At 50.7% G+C, this 22609-nt stretch overlaps 1 protein-coding gene across 2 annotated transcripts; it reads right to left on the bottom strand.

The window, feature by feature from the left end:
- Nucleotides 1-529: 529 nt before the first annotated feature.
- Nucleotides 530-20268, bottom strand: IPO13 (importin 13). Of its 2 annotated transcripts, XM_016199231.2 has the most exons (20): nt 20136-20264; nt 17597-18333; nt 12018-12158; nt 11766-11907; nt 11491-11657; nt 11171-11291; nt 10937-11084; nt 10321-10502; nt 10212-10238; nt 9905-10039; nt 9562-9705; nt 8129-8209; nt 7217-7354; nt 6932-7028; nt 3966-4018; nt 1692-1758; nt 1540-1598; nt 1296-1385; nt 817-998; nt 537-722 (listed from the first exon to the last, which is right to left on the bottom strand). In XM_016199231.2, exons 1-20 carry the CDS (start codon nt 20217-20219, stop codon nt 626-628), a joined length of 2892 nt encoding a protein of 963 aa, XP_016054717.1. In that variant the 5' UTR covers nt 20220-20264; the 3' UTR covers nt 537-625. The 2 variants fall into 2 exon arrangements, with proteins under 2 accessions (XP_016054718.1, XP_016054717.1); XM_016199232.2 differs by lacking the exon at nt 1296-1385 and having other exon boundaries at nt 530-722; nt 20136-20268.
- Between the last annotated feature and the right edge of the window lie 2341 nt (nt 20269-22609).

Here is a 22609-nt window from a genome sequence, read left to right as displayed (position 1 = left end):
GGGTGCCTCCATAATCCCACACCAGAAACCCATCCTGGAACTCAAAGCCACTCTCCAATTCTTCCCTCCCAACTGGACCCAGCCTGAGTACCAAGTCCTCTACCTCGGAAGCCTCCCATTCGCATCAGAGATAAAATTTCCTCCAGGCAGCCTTCCTTCACTGGTCCCATTCTCCCAGCTTAGCATATTAGCTATGCACTAGATCAACCTTTGTTTAGACAGAACAAGGTGAGGCAGAACTAGGGGCCCAGTACTAGACATTGTTGATTAAATAAATGTAAGCATTCATGAACATGGAACTAATTTAAAGGGAGGGGGTGCTGACACTACTACAATCCTCACCCCACCCCAAGGGCAATGGCAGTATTCTGAATGGCTTGAGCCTAGGAGCAGCTGGGTTCAGCAGTACCCCTTCTACCCTGGGAACTAGAGGTTGGCTCCACTACTCCCTACCAAGACCCGGATCCAAGCACCCTCCCATCCTTACCCCAGACCTTCTGGAGTCACCCAGTTAGGTGACTGTGGCAGTAGAAAGGAAGCAGAGACAACATGCAGTAAGGGTCTAGGTTTACTCTTTGGGGATAAGGAGGAGAGAGGAGGAGGTGTGGTGGGACGGGAATGCCCCTCAGTAGTCAGCTGTGTAATCTGTGCCATGTAGTCCCCGGCACAGCAGTGTGAACTCCTTCACCATCTCCTTTACCCGCCTCTTGTTCACTCGCTCGCTGAAGGAGAGAAGGGAGAGCAGGTTAGCACCATCCCCCACTACCTCATCTTCCTCTTCCAGTCCTGAGCCCAGGCCCCACCAGCTCTGCTCACCGAAGGATCTGCTGGCTGAAGGTGTCCTTCTGTTCAGGGCTAAGGCGGGCAGAGGGAAAACCAGGCGGCTGCAATGCCTCCTTGATCCACATGCTCAGGAGGCTGAAGCAGTGTTTGTTCAGAGCAAATAGGATGTCGGCAAAGCAGTCCATGAGGCTGCGGGAGGCTTGGCCCCCAATGGCCTGAGGAAGACAGGTTCTCAGTATGCCAGGGCCTTGCCCCTTCCGTAGCAAGGGTGCCAAGTCACACCCCACCTCCCTCAGACAGTTCCTCAGGCAAACTGCATATAACAAGTGAATGCTGCTTTTTGAGAGCCAGCTGATCCTCACAGCAACTCTGACAACTTTCAGACATTTAAGTGAGGAAGAAACAGAATCAGAGAGTTTAGGGAACCAAAGGCTCAAGATTCCCAAAAGGGCAGCTGCAACAGCAGTGAGGGCCACCATATTCCCATCAATCCCCCACCTGCTTCTTCTCACCTCCAGCACTGCTATGAGCAGCATACGGCCATCCTCCTGTACTACCTTTCCCACAGGTTCTACTTCCCCACATCGAGGCAGTAACTCTGTCTGCAGAGGATAAAGAGGCCTGTCAGCCCCAGTTCCTTCCCCCCTCATCCTGGAGGCAAGACTTGCATACCACATCCCTACCCTCTGGAGTCCTGGGCAAGGCAGGGCTGGGTAGAGGAGTGGTGGGGGGATCAGGGGTCAGCATGGGACTCACAAAGAATCCACAGGAGGCCTTGACAGTAGGTGCCTCAGGGAACTTGAGTGCCAGCACAGCTGTGGGAGAGGCAGAGGCAGATCACATAGGGCCTAAGGATCCTCCCCAGGGGGTCCCAGACCCACATGTCCAACTGGCCCCACCCCACTTACCACATTGGAACACAGCTTTGACATCCAACCGTTCACACAGGAACAAATCTGGCTTCCGCTTCAGAGCCTGCAGGAGGTGGAGCTGGTAAGCCCAGCCCCAGCCAACTGCAAGGATCATCCCCCCACTCACCTGCCACCCTAGGGCCCAACTTCACGAACCACAGGTAGGGGCTGTCAAAACCAGCTACCCAGCCATCTCTGGGGGAACCAGACCATCCCAGAGTTCTGTAGGCCAGGAGAGGAGCAGCCAAGGAATGCTATGTACATGTATGTGTACATGAATGCACAGGTGTATATGAGGTTGGGGGGTCATAATGCAGATAGCTTGTGTCTCAAGTTACTCCCTAAGCAAACACCTTTCCCTCTCCCTTCCATTAGGGCCAGATTCCTGCAGGCTACAGGTAGCCAGCAGTGGTTTCGCTTTGATTCATTGAGGCAGTTTAGTCCCCCTGTATTTATTAAAGGAGCAGCAGGAAAAAGAGATGGCAACTGGACGTGGAACACAGTCCAACAGCCCCCTCCTATGTCCTGTTATTCTGCCGACACCCTTCAGATCAGGAAGAGGAAAAATAGGGTAGGAGCCTTGGAGCCATGGCCCTACCTTTCACCCAGGGTACCCTGTGTCCAGGGCCTTCTCAACCATACCCAGCCCAGGGGCCGTGTTGCCATGTGGGGGGAATGGATGGAGTACAGGGGGCAGAGAGCCCACCCCAAGTGGTACCAGGACATGACTGGCACATCCTCAGGTCACAGGAGATGCTCTGCACAGCTCTAGCAGTCAACACATGCTGCTGTTCCCCAGCAGCCTCCCAATGCATACCACATAGACCCCTAACATCCTTCACATACCTTCCTCCACCATGTTCACTCACACGCACCCTCACTGAAGCACCCTACTTACCCTCAAACACACTTCTATCACATCCCTTACACACACACCCTCCCACATTTGCAACACATACTCACTACATAGTCACATACCCAAACCCCTCACATCCCCAAACCAGCTCCACATCACACCCTCAATCTACCAATCTTCCAGCACATGTAATCTCCCAACACAGCCATCCACAAATATACACTCAAATAACCTCACCCCCAAAGATTCACCCTCACAGATATCCACACATCCATCCAGGCCCAGAACACTCTCCCTATTCACCACCCCTTTCACCCTGCCCCCCAAATAAACTATAAGTTACAAGAGAGTAAGAACCGTGCTCGCTTTTGTGCACCATTATATCCTGAGCACCTAGCAGAGTACCAAGCATGTATTACACACTCAATAAATATTTGTGGAATGATTAAGCAAAAAACACACATTATTTACCTTAATCCACAGGATTCCCCCAACCCGCAGGAACCTCCTAACACAGAACTCCCATATACTAACCCCACATCCCCACAGCCCAACACATATCTTTCCCAAAACACACATACCCTAATACAAACATACCAATACCACAATATTACACTTATTCTCCATACTACACATTCCCACAGCCCAACACACACATGCCTCCAACACATATCAACATTCAAAATCCATCAATGCCTAAACACATCAACATAAAACACATCAATGCACATGTCCACACTTGAACTACACATCCAACATATTACACCTACTACTTACAGCAGTTACAAGATTTCTGTTCCTCCCAAACCAAACTCAAAACATACAAAGTAAGGCCCAACACACTTAAACACACACACATCCTAACATGGTCTCACAATGGAGCCAGGACCCCGCCTCCCAGCAGCAGCACAACCTGTCTAACAGCCCAGCTCTGGGCTCCACTGAAGCACATTCATATCAGCCTCTCCCTTCAGAGCTCCTCCCAGCCTACCTCTCAAGAGCAGGCTGGGGGCACTGAGGCAGGGAGTTCCCGGCAGGAGCACGGGGACAATGAACCCCAAGCCCTTAAACTCCAGTTCTACCCCTGAACTTCTTGGGTACCCCAGCCATATAGGAGCTGCTGGGCAGTTACCACCCCCTCCCTTCCCCGACCCCCACCAGGCCAGCCCAACTCCCTCCCTTTGGGATCAGCCTCTCCCTGGTCTTTGTAGAAGACTGAGCTAGCTGAGGCAAAGGGACACTAAAGGAGGATGTTGGGTTGTCAACTTCCACGGAAACAGATGAAGAAACTCTATTCAACTGAACAGAAAAAAAATTTGTCAACAGAAAGCTAAAAATAGGCTTAAATTGAATTTCAACATAAGAGAAAGAGAAAGAGAGAGAACAGAACGTGAATGAATAAAACTAAAACACACCTGTGCCAGGAGTTGCATAAATGAATCAACAATATCAGGATGATCCCTGGGCCCTAAAATATAATAAAGATGGAACTTAAGAAAAAATTATACAAACAGCAACTCAACCTCATATAGTTATGTGGGACTGAGAGCCTGCAGGGAGACAGCGTGGGGGCACATGAGCAGCAGGAAGCAAGATAAAGAAACAAAACATACAAAAACCATGAACTGGGAAAAGCCCAACAGAAAGAGACGGCAAAGTGAAGGACGGGCCTGCCCCAGCTCCCTCCCAAGGGGCCTTCCACCTACTCCCTGCTCCTCCTAGGTGAGTCCCTCAAGTGATCCTGTGGTGCTCGAGCAATGCTGGTCTCCACATAGCTAAAGAAACAGCCCCCACACTCTAGGGTGGCCCTACACTGCTTCTCAGCACATACCTCCCCATAACTAGCCAACGAACATGAGGGCAGGGCTGGTTGGTTCTTGGTACCTCCTTTGGAGGTGTGGCTGAAGGCCCTGAAATGGCCAGGGCATCAGGCCCTGAGCAGGTGACTCCTCACTTCAATGGCCGTAGGGTTCTTGGTCTGGCCAGGGAAGGGAACTTACAGGGTCCACTTAAACCAGAGGACTCCTTCTTGGGTAGGGCAGTGCTCAATATGCTGTGGGGATGGCCAGGCAACCCACTGGAAGGGCACTGAAAGTCCCCCACCCCCCCCAAATTAAAGTCCCACCCAGCAAAGCCCCTCCACATGGACACAAACTCAGCAGAGAGCCAAGCTCAGCGCTGACGACCAGCTCCCACCATTAGCCCACATGAAGAAAGAGGGAAACCAGTTAGTGTGTTGCCCCATGGTGCAGTGGGAGGGCAGAGCCCGAGGAAGGGATGGCAAGACTGGGACAGCATACAGGTAAGGGGACCATCCTGTCCAGCAAGACAACCAACAAGCCCAACGAACAGGATGTTGGACACTATTCTGCCTCCAGTTTTGATGATACCTGTGGTAAGAACAAGGCATGCACCTGGAGCTCCTGCCCGGGCCACTCCACTCTCAAGAGGAGGCACTGCAGGAACACCTGCCTGAGACACCACTAAGGAGCTGTGTGATCTTGCGCAAGCCACAAACACTCAGTTTCTCCACTGTAAAGCAGATAATAATCTCTTCCTTGTTTCCTTCTCCAGGTTAGGAGCCACTGATAAAACCTGCTCCTTTCACATCTGAGCCCCAAGTTACCCAAGTCCTGAAAAGTGAGCCCAATGTGCCCCATGCCTGGGTCACACTGCAGACAACAGGTTCAACATTCAACAGCTGCCCTGCTAGCACTGGTTCAGACAGTGAAGAAGAAAGGTTCCAAGGGCAGGAAGCCCTCACCTTTCTTTCTTCAAGTGTCTGGTGCCTGCTCTATGCTGGCCTCATTCTGAACACTAGGGATGCAGAGAGAAGAGGCCCAGCCCTGCCCTTGAGGGGCTCAGTCTAGGGAGAGAGACAGACATGAAGGCTGATTATTGAGTGTAACTGGTGCTGTATCAGCAGTGTGTACATGATGTAGTTCCAGCAAGGAAGTCAGATTCTGCCTCAGAGAAGCTTCTGAGGAATGATGCATGGGTAAGGCGTGGAGTGAGAGCTCACCCAGTAAAGGGCTTAGAGCAATCCAGTGAGAGGAGCAGGACACAGTGATCAAATGGGACATAGTAAGGGAAGCAGTGTGGCTGGACTGCTTGAGTCATGGGGACGCTGGCAGGAGAGGACATTGAGAGGTACACAGGAGCTACATCACGTGGTAGGAATGGGATGATAAACAGGGCAATGGGGAGCAATGAAAGGGTTTTAAGCCAGGGAGAGAAATGCTCAGATTTGTGTTTTATAAAATACACTATAGCTGCAGGGTGCAGAATGAATTGGAGAGAAGGGCAGATATCAGGAAAACCAGTTAGAAAATTGTTGAGGTCATCCAGACACCCTATACTGAGACTTTGGCCCTGGAGGGTGGGGAGCAGGGGCAGGCTATGGGATAATCAGCAGCCAGGACCACCAGGACTTATCTCCAACTGGACTGGAGGAGTGAAAGATGTTGAGGATGACCACACCTGGGTTTCTGGCTCAGGTTTCTCCCCACTTTGGACCTACCCATAGCCCCCTGAAGCAGAAGCCAGCATCATGTGACCAGACACTGAGGATATAAGCAGAGAGCACTCTGGCTCCAGCTGAGAACCCTGGTGAGCCTCAAACCTGTGACCATGAGTCCAGGCAAGATTCATGAGGCTGGCAGAGCAATGTGTTTCATTTCCAAGTTAGAAGCCTGGTTAGACAGCAGGGGAAGCCTGGAGCCTCCTTTTCCCAATTCTCTCAGCCTAAGAGGCACAGTAAACGGGGAAGTGGGAAGTGGGACCACAGCCGTAGGCTTTTGGCCTGGAAGGGAATAAATCTCTATGCAGGGAAAGGAATCAGCACTCACTGAGTACTTAATGTACAGAAACCCCAAGTCAAGGGCCCAAAAGATGCTACTTTAACGCCTATAACAATCCTATCAAGTATAAAAAAAATCTCCATTTCCACAAAGGCTCTGCAAAGGTAAGTGACTTGCCCAAGGTCACACAACTAGTTGGTGGTGATGAACTTAGAATCTAGGTGTACCTGATTTCAAAGCCTATGCTCTTTCTACTTTTCATTGTATCTCAAAGAAAAGGAGCTAGCCTGGTACCCCAAGCCCCTCAGAGCTTCTGGCTCCACCTTCCCCATCATCCAGACTGGCCGTTAGCCCAGCAGGCCAGTAGAAGACATCATTCACTCTCTTATCCACTTCAACCTAAGGTGTCAACTATTTATAAGGTGATAATTATGCTGTGCTTGATCCCACAAGTTTCCCATCAAGTCCCATGTGCAACTGAGGGGACAGAGGAGAACAGAGTGTGCAGCTTTGGCTCCCCAATCGGGGAAGCAGAGGCAGTGGCAGTGGCGGCAGCAGCAGAGACCTTGGTCAGGACCTACCTTGCTGGAAGAGAGTGAGTGTGACAGAGGTGACGAGCAGGAAGAGGGCCTCGACTGGGGGAAAGTGGGCAGGCTCGTGAGCGAAGATGTGGACCAGCTATAACAAAGCAGGGAATGCTGGTCAGCTGAGGCCCTGTCTCACCAGGATAGGAGAGCATCCCTGGAATGCCAGTGAGGACCCCTGCCAGGGCAATCAATCACCAATCCCTTTTGCCCACCTACCCCATCCTGGGTCAGACAGATCTCTAACTAGGATGAAATTGTTGTCCCAATCAGAAGGCCCACCTGTCGAGTGAGGTCAAGAGCAGAGGCCTGGGGGATGGTGCTATACATCCGACCCAGCATCTCACACAGCTGTGGCACCATGGGGGCAAAGTCATCCAACAGCGTCTTAACAGACTTCTCAAAAATAGCGCACACAGCCTTGGGAAGAAGCAAAGGGGCCATGAAACAGAAAACAGTATTGTATTATAATCATCAAATTTGCTAAGAGACTAGATCTTAATTATTCTAACCACTAAAAAGAAATGTTAAGTATGTGATGTGATAGAGGTGCTAATTATGGCTATAATGGCAATTGTATCATGTTATAATACAGAAATGTATCAAATTAACATGTTGTAGACCTTAAATTAACACATTATTATATGCCAAATATATTTCAATTGAAAGAAGAAAAAAAAGGCCCTGGTCAGCAAGTCACAATTGGCTGGAATAAAATGGAGGCCTGGCACAGAAGAGGCCTAAGAAGGGACCCTTACCTATAAGCCTTGCCTGGCTCTGCGAACCAAGGAAGGTAAACAAGTCTGACCCTCACCCTGAAAGGCAGGAGGCAAAAAGGGCCTTTTCAGAGGGGCTCAGGATGGAACTTTGTAACTCAACTCTTCCTATTTACACCTCCACCATTTCCTCTCAGGGAGCAGCAACAGCAACAAAATCCTGAATTGAAAAGGGACCAAAGGTAGGTCTCTGATGCTAAAGTGGATTCCTGACTGTCACTCAGCCACATCATAGTCCTTTGGTCGATACTGGAAGTTCTGAATGCCTTCCCAAAAGGTTCCTTGTATCTATGGAACAGGATTTGCCTCCTTTACTTCCTCAAGACTATCACAAGCTTAAGTATGGCAGCAATACCTTCCTCCTGCTCCACCTCTGAGAAAAGTCACCATGGGGCAGAGAGCAAGGGCTGGGACTCACCTCCACCACCTGGGCATCATTCAGCCATTTGCTCAGCACCTTCTGGATAAGCTGGAAGACCTGCTGCAGCACCACTACCACCTGGAGACATAGGAAGAAGATGCCCCCACCACCACTGTCACCCACCTGAGGACCTTATAGTAGGAAGTAGGCCAGGAGTTCAAATGCAAACCTATCACCCCCAACTGTGTACTGAAGACTCAATGAATGGGACCCTGGTGGAAGGAGTGTTTGCTCAATGCTCCATGAATAAAAGAGAATATTTGAATTCTAGGGATCCTCTTAGAAGAATCCTCAAATTGCAAAGCAGGGATATTATGAGTGCTTCATAAGATTACTAAATTGTGGGGGGTAAGGAGGTAGAGGAAGGTATATGAGGGATAAATGGTGATGGGGAAAAAAACAAAATAAAGAGAAAAAAACTACTAAAACTTTGCAACTTTAAAAAATCACTTCCTATCCATTTCTGATCAGTAAAACTCTTAGTGCCAAAAGCCTACAGGCTAGCCCCAGATAGGCTTAGGGTAGACAGCCCCAAGGGATGCATAATACAGGCAGCTTATGAAGGGGCAGAGAGCAGAATGAGGTCCTGGGAGGTGAGGGAAGGCAGGGTGATGACTATCACAGAAGAAGGGACTCTGTGGGAGAGATTTAGTCTGGAGCCAAAGAGTAACTGAAACTAGGGGTGGGGAGTTGAGCAGAGGGACCAGGACACTGGCTTCTTTTTCTCCAGGAGAAACTCTGAAGGGGATACTGGGAACAACGATCAAAGCAGTCCCTCACACTTGTACAAAACTTCACTGTACGCAGAGTACTTTCACATGAGACCACATCTGCTACCCAGCAGTTCTATGAAATGAGCAAGCCAATATTCTGAAGTTCACAGTTTTGAGTGGGAAGCTGAGGCTTGCCCCAGATTAAATAGCTTATAAGTGGTCACCCAAACCCCTGTGCCTGCCGTAGCTTACAATAGCACTTATCACACTGCTTTGCGACAATCTGTTTACATGTATTTCCTCTAGACTTGGAGCAACACGAAGGTAAGAACTATCACATGTGGAACATGTAAGTATCCTCAGTGCCCAGAGGGGACAGTGAATGCTGAAGTTCTAACCCCCAGAATTGTAGGTTAAACAGGGGCCAATAATTATATCACTTAGGAGTTGAAGGATAATGTCAGTGTTCCCTGTGGGGTGGGGAAATCACAAAGACATCACCCTAGTTGGGCTGGGGACAAAGATACCACCCACAGAGTAAGACAATGACATCACTCCCCGGAAAGTGAGGGGCAATGATAAGATCATTCACAGGGTCAGAGGACCAAATGCATATGCCACAGGGAACAATGACAATATTACCAATAGATCTGGAGGTGACAATGACATTCCCACAGGGTTGGGGGTGGGGGCAATGGCAATGACAACATCACCCACGGGGTTGGGTCCCTGTGGCACTGGCAGCTTCCGGAGTTCAGAGCCTTCATGATCATCCTCATGATGACTGACGTCCAGCGTGGTGAAGAGGTTGGAGAGGAGCCCCAATATGTGGACAATGGCCAGCTTGTTGGAGGGATTAGGCTATGGGGAGAAGTGAACCAAGTTCTGAATTCTCCCAGTTCCAGCTTGGTCCCCTGGCTCCAGCCCTGACTACCAGCTCCAACCCCACCCCTCAGCAGCACAGCCACACAAAGGGAAGCCCTAGAATCCCACCCCTGCTCCTCCATGGCCACACACACACACACACACACACACACACACACACACCCAGCTCACTCACTATCTCCTCTGCCAGCTTCTCCAGCTGCTGGATATAGGGAGAGATGAGCGAGTGCAGGTTCTTAAGGATCTCTTCTACCTGCAGGGCTGACAGCAGGAAGCCCAGTGCCTGCATCAGCCACATGCACTGACTTGTCTGTGGGACAGAACATGGAGGGTCAGTCCTGGACACATCTGGTTCTGGGTGGGAAGAATGAACCAACTGAGGAAGCTTCCAAGAACAGAGAATAAGGAAGAAGGCAGAAGATAGGATTTCTGTGGGTTCCTACAATATCCCCAGGGAGCCCCCTAGAAACTTTTGAGCTCACCTTGTGGATCTGTTTCATTAGTACATCCTGGGGATAAATAGAAGAAATATGGTATCACAGCAGTGCAGAGGGTGCCTGAGGCCCTGCTCCACCCAGGGCCCCTGCATACCTGGGAGACAGCCACGATGTTGGCAGCATAAGGCGGCAGGTCATACTTGCATTCTCGGCAGATCTTCTTGAGGGTGGACACAGAAGAGACAGAGAGCTCAGGATTGCCTAGGGCATGCAGTACGAGGGGCAGAACACTGTTGATCATGACGGGGTGGTCAGCCAGCCATTCAGACAGAGCTCCTGGAGGAAGAAGGGAGAGAGAGGAGAGGATATCTGAGGCAGGCCATGTCCCTGCGAAGCAGGCAGAGCTCCCAGGCAGGGTCAAGTTGCAGCCCCAGTACAGAGCACTGCTCATTCAGAGGACTGAATGGGCAAATATGTATGCACATGATCAAACATGATCCTTAAAGCTGAGAGGCAGGAAGGAGTTACTCAGTAGAGGCCCCGCACTGCTATTCCATTGACAGTGAACTAGCCTCACTGAATTGCAGCTCAGTACAATCAGTAGGAAGGACACTAAGACGTGCCAGGACAGTTAGTTGGCTGCAGCACTGACTGCGTGTGTGGGCATGTGTGTCTCTCTCATTTTGGATAGGACCCAGCAGGCTGGCTGTAGCTGGGGATGGGTGCCTATGGCTCTGAGAATGTGCTCATGGGTGTGTATCAGGTCTCACCAATGGTGAACATGACGGTATCCGCCAGCTGCACGTTGCTGATGCTGATCCGTGGGATGAGGCCAATGAGCCCAGGCACCACATCAGAATAGTTGACATCAATGGTCTCTGCGATGGATTGGAAGCCATAGAGCAGGGCTTCTGTGTGCTAGGGAAAGAGGGTGCCACTGGCTTGGCTGAAGAGCAGGGTGTGACAGATCTGGGAGGGCTGAGGGAATCAGGCTTGAGGGGTACCTGCCAGGAGTAGGGCTCCTCTGAGCTGGTGAGCAAACGGCCCAGCTTGTCATAGAGGTTGCTGAGCAGCTCGGCCCCCAGCATTTCATAAACATACATAAGCGTGTCTGAGATGTCCACCCTGAGAAGTAGATGAAGACCTTATACTCAGCTAGATCTTTCCCCCAAGCCCAGGAGCCCACCCTGGTACCCTCATAACCCTGTAAAAGTGCCTAGAGAATAGAAAAAGGATTCAGGAAGTCTGGCCTTGGGCCCCTCCCCTCACTGCTTTCATTATTTCAGGGTTCCATTTAGAGCTAGGATTGGCCTGCTACCATCACCTGTAAATTCGGAACTGCTCCTTCTCGTCTGAGGACCAAAATCCATATTCCTCATCAGAAGGGAACTGGGCCTTGTGCAGAAGCACATCCACCAGCTGGAAGTAGACTGGCCGGTACACCTGCTGGTACACAGCCTGCTTCTCTGCCTCAAAGGACAGAATGTCATCCTGAGAGAGCCAGGGAAGAGTATCAGCCACCTCACCAGCAGCTACAGAAGCCCATTATTCACCTTCTTCCATCATGGCCCCCTCCTTCTGGAGGTCACATAGACACACCTGCAGTGTATACCAGAAGGTGAGGGTCAGGGAGCTGGTGGTCTCATTGACAGGATAGTGGCCAGGGATACCCGTGCAGAACATGATCATGTTGACAAGGGCCAGGAAGCTCTGCCAGTGCTCCACTTGGTCCAGCAAGGCCCTTGGAGGGAGGAGATATAGTAAGATCACTCCACTGCCCCCAAGAGGGCTCCATAACCCTCCCCCCTTAGAGTGCCCTGCTGTCCCAGCCCCAGCTGCCCCACACCTCACCGAGAGTGGTTCTCGCCCAGGGCCACAGCAATGCGACAGATGCCATGGGAGGTCTCCATGTCCCCATTCTGCACTGCCTGTCGCAGTTGATCCTGCAGTCCCAGAACCAGTGGGATGAGTTTCAGGAGTGTGTTCACATACCTGGAGGCATGAGAGGAGGAGACCCATCAGAGTTGTCTGCCCATCCCTCACCAGATATAAAAGAAAGGTACATTCTCCTGGTCTCCCATTAAAGTCCCCCTCCCCATATCAAATCCAAAGCAAAAAAGAGGTCAGGGCCTACAGGGCCCATGTTGGGAAGAACCTTAGGTCAGAGACCTCCAGAAGAACTCTGGAAAGGAGTATAAGGTCAGTATTATGGGTTGAATTGTGTTTTCCTATTAGACTTAGAGTTGATGCTGGAATGCATTAAGACTTTGGGGGAGGATGGGATGAAGTGAATGTATTTTGCATGTAGGAAGGACATAAATTTGGGGGGACCAGAGGGCAGAATGTTAGGGGTTGAATTTTGTCTCCTCCAAAACTGTGTTGAAGTCTTATCCTCTGGTACCTCAGAATGTGATCTTAATTGGAAATAGTAGGGTCACTGCAGATAAGGTCACAGAGTAGGGGGGCTCCTAATACAATACGACCAGTGTCCTTATAAGAAAACATCCATATGAAGACAGGGATCTACAGGGAGAATGACATGTGACAACAAAGGCAAAGATTGGAGTTATACAGCTGTATGCTAAGGAACACCAAAGGTTGCCAGCAAACCACCAGAAGCTAGGAGAAGGCAAGGAAGGAATCACCTATAGGTTTCAGAGGGAGCTTAACACCTTGATTTCAGACGTCTAGCCTCCACAACTGTGACAGTAAATTTCTATTGTTCAAAGCTACCCAGTGTGCGGTACTTTATGATAGTCAGCTCTAGGAAACTAACACAGATACTATTCGAGGAGACTGAACAGGATGGGTAGATAGAAGAGTTAACACAGGCTCAGGAACCCTGTTAAAGACTTTAAAAAGCAGCAACAGCTCCTAAGAGCATTAATCCCCACCTTCCACTCCACCTCCTACCAAATTCTAACTCCTATGTACTCTGGTGGCAGTAGGAAGGGAAAGTAGATGATGAACTAAGAGGCAAAATGAACAGGACTTGATGATTGACTGGATGTGAAGATAAGAAAGAGTCTGGGACAACTCTGAGGTTACTGACTAAACAACTAGACAGATAATGGGGCTATTTACTGAGATCTGGAGAGGTAGGTGGAGGAAGACAGTAACACATTTAATAGGAGGCAGGAAGGTGATAAATTCAGTGTTAGGCATGTTGAATCAGAGGCATCTGGTGAGATATGCAAGTAGAAGTGTCCAGAGAGTTGGATATAAAAACATGAAACCCAACAGAGAGATTAGAGCAAGGCACATAGATCTTAGCGTCATCAGAGAAAAGCTGGTAATTGGAGTCATAGGAGTAGATGAAAATTGCCCAGGAAGAAAGTATTGAATGAGGGGAAAAAAGATGGTCCAGCTCAGAGCCTTGAAGCACAATGATCCCTAAAGAGCAGAGGAAGAACAGTACACAAAAGAGACTGAGAGAAGGCTAGCTCCATCCCACTGCACTCGTCCCCAGTAGCTTGCTCTGTGGAGACCAGATTAAGCAGACGCATTAACACTTTCAGGGGGGAATCAGATGCTTGGGACTCCTCTGCTGTCAATCATAGCATCACCATACCAATCTATGGAGAGGTGTGTGTGGGGTACTTGGTGTCCAGAAGGAGTTCCATCTGGACTTGCCCCAAGCAGGTTGCTAGGTAGGTAGCCTTATAACCTTAGGAGTAAGATGTGGACAGAGGCAACCAGCCCAATATGTTGGCCTTCTCCACATCCCTTTTCTGGTGAGATAAGATGTCCATACCAGGAGAATCCCCAGCCCAGAGACAGCCCCAGAGGGCGCTGCCTAGAGACAGCTGCGATAGCTTCAGTCTCATGACCCTGACACTGGCTGTACCACCAGACAATAGGCACCTTCAGATCAGATCTGGCACAAAGAGCAGGAGCAGGGCCAAGGCCATGACCCATGAGTTTCCAGCAGCTCAGATGGGGGCAGGAGGTAGTGCCCAACCCCCATAACACCCCCACTGCATTCCAAAGCTGCTTCACATCTACCAAAATTCATGTACGCAGTAGGTCCTCAATGAAGTTTCTTAATTTGTCTCATCTAAGCTTTATAATAAAATATATCAAGGACAATATAGCCCAGAAGGACTCAGAGTATCACTCAAGGTCATACAGCAAGTTAGAGATAGGTTCCGGGCTGAGAAAGGCCCTTATACTGCTGTAGGTCTGCTTCCCTTTCAGGGTCCAACCTGAATTTCCCCAAAGGATCTATGCTAATGTCAGCCTATATCTCAACTTCTAACTGATGGGGGCCTCCAAGAGCCTAATTCACCTTCTCTTCTCCCCCAATGAAAAGTTTTTCTAGAATTAAAAACATATTACAGGAAAAACACACACAAACATTTCAAAGAAGGGAGAGCTAAGCAAGGAACTAGCTGTGGAAGAGAGGGAAAAGGGTGACGAGTGCAAACTTAGCCAAGGAGAGGGCCAATGTTAGCAACCTGGGTAAGGCAGTGGCCAGATGACCCAGAAGTCAAAACCACTGAACGTGACTTTCTCAAGCCAAAGCTAGGAAACTAGACTACAGTAGAGCAAGGTCGAAACTCTGACTCTGGGCTGGGTGCAGCTTACCCATCAGGGAAACTCTTGCATTGATTTCCTACCCTTGGCACCTATGCCTGAGACCTGTGAGTAGACAGGAAAACAGACCTGAGACCCCCAGAAGTTTCTAGGTTTGGGGAGGGAGATAAGAGAGGATGTCTTCAGGGGCATGGCTGAGACTGGGTTTAAGAGGGCTGATTCCAGTTGGTCAGCTTGAGCTGCTGGGACAGGGCTGTTGGGACTCCTTAGCTGCCACTCACACTGAGCTCAGCCCAGACCTGCAATTAGAGATCCAGGAGCAGAGCTGAAAATGGGGAGAGTTGCTAAGCAACAAAGGGAGCTGCAGCCAATAGGTGCTCAGGAGGCTTTGGTTTCCTCACTGGCTTCTTGCTTGCTCATTCGTTCAAAGAACAAGAGGCATCAATTACCTGCCAAAGCCCTGGAGACTGGCTGGGTGGGTAAACCTGGGTGTATCCAAGGACATCCTACATCACCCACATACTGGCCCTCGACAATTCCCCTTACCCAACTGTCTGAGCACAGCGGGCACTTGAGCTTCTGGATGCCAAGAAAGGCTTTGACTTGGGACTTGTTACCCAGCTTAAGTTGAAAACCTGGGAAACCAGGGGAAAGGCATCATACTAACTGCTAATGCAACAATGACACTAAATACTAGCAACCTGCCATTTATGGAGTGCATAGGAACCATTCTAAACCTTTCACAGACATTCTCTTATTTAATCCTTATAATAAAATATTCTTTATAGAATATAAGGGACAGACCCTGTGCACATTAACCTAGTTAAATCATTAAAACACTGTGAGGTTGATATCACACTCATTTTACGGATGAAGAAACTGAGGCTTACCTGGGTCTCATATCTAGTAAATGGACCATCTGGGATTCAAGCTCAGATGTGACTAATGCCAAGGTTAGCACCATTAACCACTCACCTACGCTATCTCTTTCATTGCTTTTCCCTCTCCAATTCTGCCATGGGTTCCCAAAGCCCCATCTCTGAAATATTAGTGTGAGGTCTCCAGTCTTGCCCAGGCCAATCCACCTTATTCCAAAAATTTCATCATGCCATTTTCTCTGCTTAAAATCCATTAATATCTTTATATCATCTTCAGGATGAAGACTGAAATCTTAAGTTGGCTGACAAGGTCCTACATGATCTGGGCCTGGATCTCCTACAACTGTTCCTTAAACCTGCTGTCTAATCATACCCACTCACCAGGCTACCAGGCTCTCTCACACCCTTGCCTGGGCTCCTTCATCTGTCTGAAATGTCCTTGCCATGTGTATCACCTCCATCTGACTCTTTTTTTTTTTTTAATGTTTTTATTGATTTGAGAGAGAGAAGAAGGGTGAGAAGGAGAGAGAGAAACACTGATGAGAGAGAAACAGCAATCTGATCAGCTGCCTCCTGCACGTTCTCTAATGGGGATTGAGCCCACAACCTGGGCATGTGCCCTGACCAGGAATTGAACCCAGGTTGAGCATGGGACGACGCTCAACCAACTGAGCCGTACCAGCCGGGCCATCTGACCAGCTCTTACACAGCCTTCAAAGCACAGCTCAGTTGTCACTTCCTCTGGGAAGCCTTTCACAACCCACAGACTGGGTAAATGCCTTCTCTGGGTTCTTACAGCCCCTCTGCTCTCTCCATTAGAGTATTCATCACATTGCATGTACTCACCCATTCATGTATCCACTACGTTATGATATCCTGACTTGCAGAAATCAATTTCACTTTTATGCTCCTAGTCCTCATTACAGGGCCCAACACACAAACAGGTGCTCAACAAACATTTGCTAAACACCTTACTTACTACACTCACCTTCTTTCGACTCCTTGAATGCACCATGGTGCTGCCCAACACAGGCCTTTGCACCTGCTGTCTTTTCTGAAGCCTGCAACATTCCCTACTCCAACCTCTTCCACTCCTCATCACTTGGCAACTCCTACTTTTCATCCGTTCAAAAAGTATTGAGTGCTACCAAGTGCTGCAGGCACAGTGTGACAAAATAAAATGACAGAGTGCCTAACCTCACAGAACTGAGAGACTAATGGGGAGATATACATTAATTTATAATGAAACCTAAGAAGGAAAAGCACTGGGAGCTCTGAGATAAAATAATAGAGAAGACCAAACTTAGTCTTAAAAATCATGAAGGATATGAAGTTTAAGCTAAGGCAGAGGTAATATGTCAAGTACATGTGATGGTTCATAGCCTGGAAGGAGCATGGGACATTCAAGGAATTGAAAAGACTGTCAGAGTGAAGAAAGCAAGGAGCATGGCATGAGATTAGGCTGGAGATGCCATATTGTGCAGCATCTCTGTGAATCAAATTAAGGATTCTGACTTTTACTCTATGAGCAGTGAAAAGCCACTGACGGGTTCTGAGCAGAAAGGAAAAATTAGATTCTCATTTTCAAAAGATCACTCTGGCTGCTGGGTGGACAATGAAAGGGGTATAAGAGTAAAAACCAGGGGACTGGTGAGAAAACTCTACAGTAATCTGGGAAGAGGTGATGACAGCTTGAACTAGAATGGTGGCAGTGGAAATGGAAAAAAGAGATTTGCAATATGGTCAGGTGCAGAACAGTCAGAGCTTGGCTGAGAGAAAGAGAAGAGTCAACTATTTTAACTGAATAATTCACTGGATGGTTAGTTGTTTAACGTCTGTCTCCCTCTCTGAACCATGGGACAGGGACCATGTCTTGATTGGTTCCTTGGTATATCTCCAACATAGGACCACACATGCAGTAGGTACTCAATTAGTGTTTACTGAACAGATAGATGGATGCATGCATGCAGGAACCAAGCAGACTGTCCTTCTCTGGGAAGATGGGGACCCACTTACCTCTGGGCATCAGGCTGTGAGATGGCATTGACAATGGCCTCCACACTGCTGTCGAAGAGCTCTGAGTCCTGCAGAGCAGCAAAGGCAGCCTGAATGAGAGCCTCACAGTCCTGCAATGGCACCTCCAGCTGCACCCAGCTGGAAAAGCACTTGAGTACCTTCTGACGCACACAGCTGGGTGAGCTGGGCTGCTGTAGCAGCTGCTCCAGCAGTGGGAAGACAGCCCCACACTCCACTGCCAGGCTGGCCCGCACCAGGCCTTTGCGATACTGGGGCAGGCGACTGGTCTGAAATTCCTCTGGCAGCACTGTCAGCAGCTCGAGTAGAGCCAGGCAGCGACCCTGGCCATCCACCGGTGAGTCCTCCGCCTGGAAGAGTCGTACCATATCTGCCACAGCACATGGCCAAGCGTCAGGCATCATGCTGAGAGCCAGTGAGGCCAGAGCCACACAAAGCCGAGTTAGCACAATCTTGGAACCACTGGCAAAGCGGGTAATCTGGGTGAAAAGCTGTGCCTTTAGACTTTCATACTGGTCAGTGGGGATGTCACTCCAGTAGCGAGAGATCTTGATATGCAGGGCACTGGCCCCAAAGTACTGGATCTCAGGCACCTTGTCCGGCTGTAGTAGCTGCCAGCTGAAGTGCCAGGCTTGTGGGGAGACCTGGGCCTGCATCAGCCACTTCTGAGCCAGGTTCTTGTTCTCAATGTTGGGATCATAGTAGAGCTGGTGCAGCGCCTGCAGGACAACACAGGATTGAGCAGGTGCTGGCCACTCTGGCCTTTTTCTGGCCAGAGCCCAGAAAAGAGGGGGTGACTTGGTCCTGCAAGACTGCTCTCTTTCTCACTGGGGGGCTGAGTAGAAAAGGAGAGCTCAGGGCTCTGCAGTTTCCTGGGCCCAGGGTATCCTGCTGATACCCTGAGAACCTGAATTTTGTTCATGCTCTACCATATTCTCTTCTCCTTATAGCAAAACATTATGGGTTCAAAGAGTGAACCTCCACAAAAAAGCACACACACACACACACACACACACACACAAAGAATAGATTGCATTCACCAAAAAGGTAGGCATATGAGGTAAAGGGCAAGGCCTAGGTGGAAGGAATGGCTCCACAGGGAGGAAGCTAAGCCTGAGAACAGCATGAAACAGCCTGAGGGGCCCTGACCTTCCCAGGCACAGCTGTTCCCATCAACTCCAAAAGCTCCATTCAGCTCCCCCAGGATCATCCCTAGGTCACTCTAGATGCTGGCACCAAAGCCAGTGTGAAATTTGAGAAGGACTAAGACTTTGCCAGGCAGCCCTTGTGCAGAGACATACTGGAAAAGGGGATGACAAGACCCTCAGAGAGCGAATGGGAGAGTCCAAAGAGCTGGTCCAGAGAAGTCTTAGCCTTGCAGCCCCGGCAAATGCCTAGCCTGGAGCTCTCACTAAGTACTGAATCCCCAGGGTCCCAATTCCATTGGGACTTCACACAGTAAGAAAACAGAGGTTTATCTCCCTGGTAGCACATGGAACAGCGAGCCACCATGCCAACACCTGCCCAGCCCCAGGCAGTGGAATAGTGAGACCAGGACTCTGACAGACTAAGCAGTCTCCATCCAAGTAGGCTTAGCTCTGTCTGTCCATCTGACAGCCTGTTATGGCCACTGTCCTTGTTTGGCTGCTCAGGGATGCAGAGGCAGGCAGAGAACAGAAGCAGAAGGATGTATCCTCACCATTTGATATGGCAAACAGGGCTCAAGAATAGCAAATGAGTATCTGCAACTATTCCTAATTTTCCATCAAGGTAGCCCTACCTGCCCATTAATCCTGGGGGTGGGGAGAGGGATGCATTTCTGCCTTCCAGGCCTCTGTAGGCAGAACCCAGAAGACAACCAGAGAAGCCTTTTTCAAAAAAGATGGACTGGGCAGTGGGGAAGTATGGGAGGGCCATGGTAGGGAGCTACATGGGCAGATGAGTAGGAAAGAACCCCGAGGCTGCCAGTAAAACCAGGCCCCTTGGATCCAGCACAAAACAAAGGGGGCCAGCCATACTCCTGCCTGCCTTCATCCAATAAAGGAAGGACCCTTCTCCAAGAAAGAGTGAAAACATAACCCAGGCTGTCTTAGTCCCAGATTTTCTGAGCCCCTGGCTCAACAAAAAGGGTCCAGGATAGTTCAACATCAGTCTGGTTCCTAGGGACTGAGCTGCAGGTCTCCTGGACTCCTGGATTCTCATTGCATTCACTACTCATGCAGTTCCCACAGAGCTGAAGAATAGCCAATCTGGCTGGAGGTCTAAACCATCAACACCCTGGAGGGACCACCCCAAGACCCCAGAGTATCTATCCACAGAGGACCCCCGTCTAAGGAAAGCCGAATATAGCCCATTAGGACACTAACACTGCTGTCCTGCCTGCCCAGAAAAACAGCAAATGCCAGGTGTCCTGGGGGCACCATCCCAGCGGGCACCCAGCCCAGGCCAGAGCTCTGGCACTAGTGTCAGTGCCCAGAACTTCTGCTCTGTCACTAGAGTGCCCACCCCAGGGCCCTCATACCTTCTCCACGTTCTCCACAGTGAAGTCCAAGGCTGGCGCTGCTCCAGCCCCTGCAGCCCCCGGCTGCTCCTCCCGCCGGTCCATCTTTGCTCCCTCCCCAGCAGGGAGGTGGACCCTGACCTGTCTCCTGCCCCAGCCCCTTGGCTGCTGGCCCCTTGCTAGACCCCGGCTTGGGTGTCCAGGGAGTGGTGTGCTGACAGGGGACCCAGGGTGGGCATGGCTGCCGAGGCCTCCCCACCTCGACTGGGGTTGGGGGGCTTGCCGGAAATCAAAAGGGGTGCTCTTAGGAGGAGATTCACTGAGGGGGGCTCCGAGGAGCCGTCAGGGACGGGTTCTCAGGCGGGGGTCCTAGTGGTAGGTCACGGCTCTGTTTCCAGAATCTGTGAGGAGGGAGTCATAGGGGAGGGAGGCCTGTGGGGAAAACAGAGCCCCTGGCCCGAGAGGGTCACAAGGTCGATGGCCTGTACCCACAACACCCTCCTCTGAGTGCGCTCCTGGGTCCTATGAGGAGGTCACTGGGATGAGAGGTCACGAGGAAAAGAGCCCCTGGCGGGTTACGGAAGGCGTCCGGACGAAGCGCGGGGGTGCAGCTTCGACACTCTGGGGCGAAGAGTTCGTAATGTTGAGGGGCTGCGGCAGGTCCCCTCCGCTGGGCCTGGCCCGCGCTCTTCTCACCGTCCGGCTCCGGCCCCGCTACGGCCGCTGCCTCCGCCCCAGTGACTGACAGGCGAGCCGGTCGCGCCGGGCCGGGGCGGGGACCTCAGCTAGGCGCGGGCTGCCCCGAGCGCCTGTTCCCGGCACCGCCGACTCAGGCGCCGACCGTCCCCCGCGCCTGCCGTGACCCGGCCCGGCCCGGCACAGCCCGGCCCGGCCCAGCGGAACTACGCGGAAACTCATTCCGGGTCTTTGGTCCTGTCCTCGCGCCAGCCCGCGCGACCCCGATCAGGCGACGGAGCTACGCGCCGCTCGAGGCCCCCGTCGAGCCAAGGTCCCGCCGCCGAGGACCCTGGGAAATGTAGGCCGTATTGCACCTAACGGGAGAGCAGCACCTCGCGGCGGAGGCCGGGACCACGTGGGCCGGGGACCCGCGGAGCCCCGCGAGCGCCCGGCTTACCGGGCCGACCGGCACTCCTCGTCAGACCGGCGGAGGAGCTCCCTCGGAGTGTGTGACTCTCAAGGGGCGGGTGGAGGGAGGTGGCAGCCCAGGCTGGAGGAAAGGGGGTGTGTGGGGGGTGCGGGTGGAGGGTAATTCACGCCGATGCTCCGCTTTGGGTGCATCCTGGGGCCCAGGAAAGGGGCCGTGTTGGCAGAAGGCGTCAGCACCCCTTTGAGAAGAAAGGAGGCTTGGTGAGCCTCAGAAATGAAAAAGGACGGCTCCCAGAACCACCCAGTGAGCAACCAGGAAACCACATACCATGGACAGTGCTCGGAGAATTTCATAAGGTTTTTGGAAACCACTTCTGTTTATGTGTAATTAGAATAAGACTAGCTCACACCTAAGCCCTACGAACAGTGCTTTGCATACCTTACGCATCAATTCTCAGCAACTCTAAGGCGGGGATTTTCATGCACCATTTTCAGATGAGGAAACAGGTTGGGGAAAGTTGAGCTTATCTTGTCCCCCGACACTCAGGGTAGCAGAGATCACCAACAGATATGCTCAGGGGCACACCCCAGCAGTCCCTTCCCCTTACCACTTGTCCTTTTATTAACTCTTGCCAGCTACCCTAGGGTAGGGGAAGTACCTCTATACTTGTGTTCAATGGGGGAAACTGGCACTGGCAGTAGCTGCTCAGGCCTGAGAAGGCAGATGAAGGCTGCTTTGAGGAGACACTTGAATGGAGAGACTGAGAGTCGGAGCGCTCAATGAGCTGGTAAGCAAAGTCCAGTGGGAATCCAGTCATTCAACAAATCTTTATCAAGAAAACGTTTCAGGGAACCCTCGTACACTGCTGGTGGGGATGCAGACTGGTGCAGCCACTATGGAAAACAGTAGGGAGGTTCCCCCCAAAATTAGAAATGGAGCTGCCTTTTGACCCAGGGATTCCACTCCTAGGAATGTATCTTAAGAATCCTGAAACACTAATCAGAAAAAATATATGCACCCCGATGTTCATAATAGTGCAGTTTACAATAGCCAAAATCTGGAAACAGCCCAAGTGCCCATCAGTAGATGAGTGGATAAAAAAGCTGTGGGACATTCACACCATGGAGTACTACGCAGCTGTAAAGAAGAGGATCTCGTACCCTTGGGGACAGCATGGATGGACCTGGAGAGTATTATGCTAAGTGAAATAAGCCAGGCAGAGAAAGACAAACATCACATGATCTCGCTTATACGTGGAATCTAAAGAACTTAATAAGCTGATGGACAGAATAGATTCAGTGACATGGAAGCATAGATGAGACTGACGAATGTCAGAGGGATGGAGGAGGGCGGGAGGGTGGAGGGGGAGAGAGTAACCAAAGAATTT

The sequence above is a fragment of the Miniopterus natalensis genome, chromosome 9 (assembly GCF_054644295.1).
Source record: "Miniopterus natalensis isolate mMinNat1 chromosome 9, mMinNat1.hap1, whole genome shotgun sequence".
Taxonomy (NCBI): domain Eukaryota; kingdom Metazoa; phylum Chordata; class Mammalia; order Chiroptera; family Miniopteridae; genus Miniopterus; species Miniopterus natalensis.
The sequence above is the reverse complement of the archived record's forward strand: the minus strand, read 5'-3'. Positions and strand labels throughout refer to the sequence as shown.

Bases quoted from the DNA above. Each gene is read 5' to 3' on its own strand.
- IPO13 (XM_016199231.2), bottom strand. From the start codon at position 20,219: ATGGACCGGCGGGAGGAGCAGCCGGGGGCTGCAGGGGCTGGAGCAGCG. The intron at 11,658-11,765 runs GTGTGTCTATGT...TGGCTCTCTCAG, and splicing joins CCTTCTGGTATACACTGCAG to GATGACATTCTGTCCTTTGA. The intron at 7,029-7,216 runs GTGGGCCTTCTG...GCTTTGTTATAG, and splicing joins CTCTTGACCTCACTCGACAG to CTGGTCCACATCTTCGCTCA.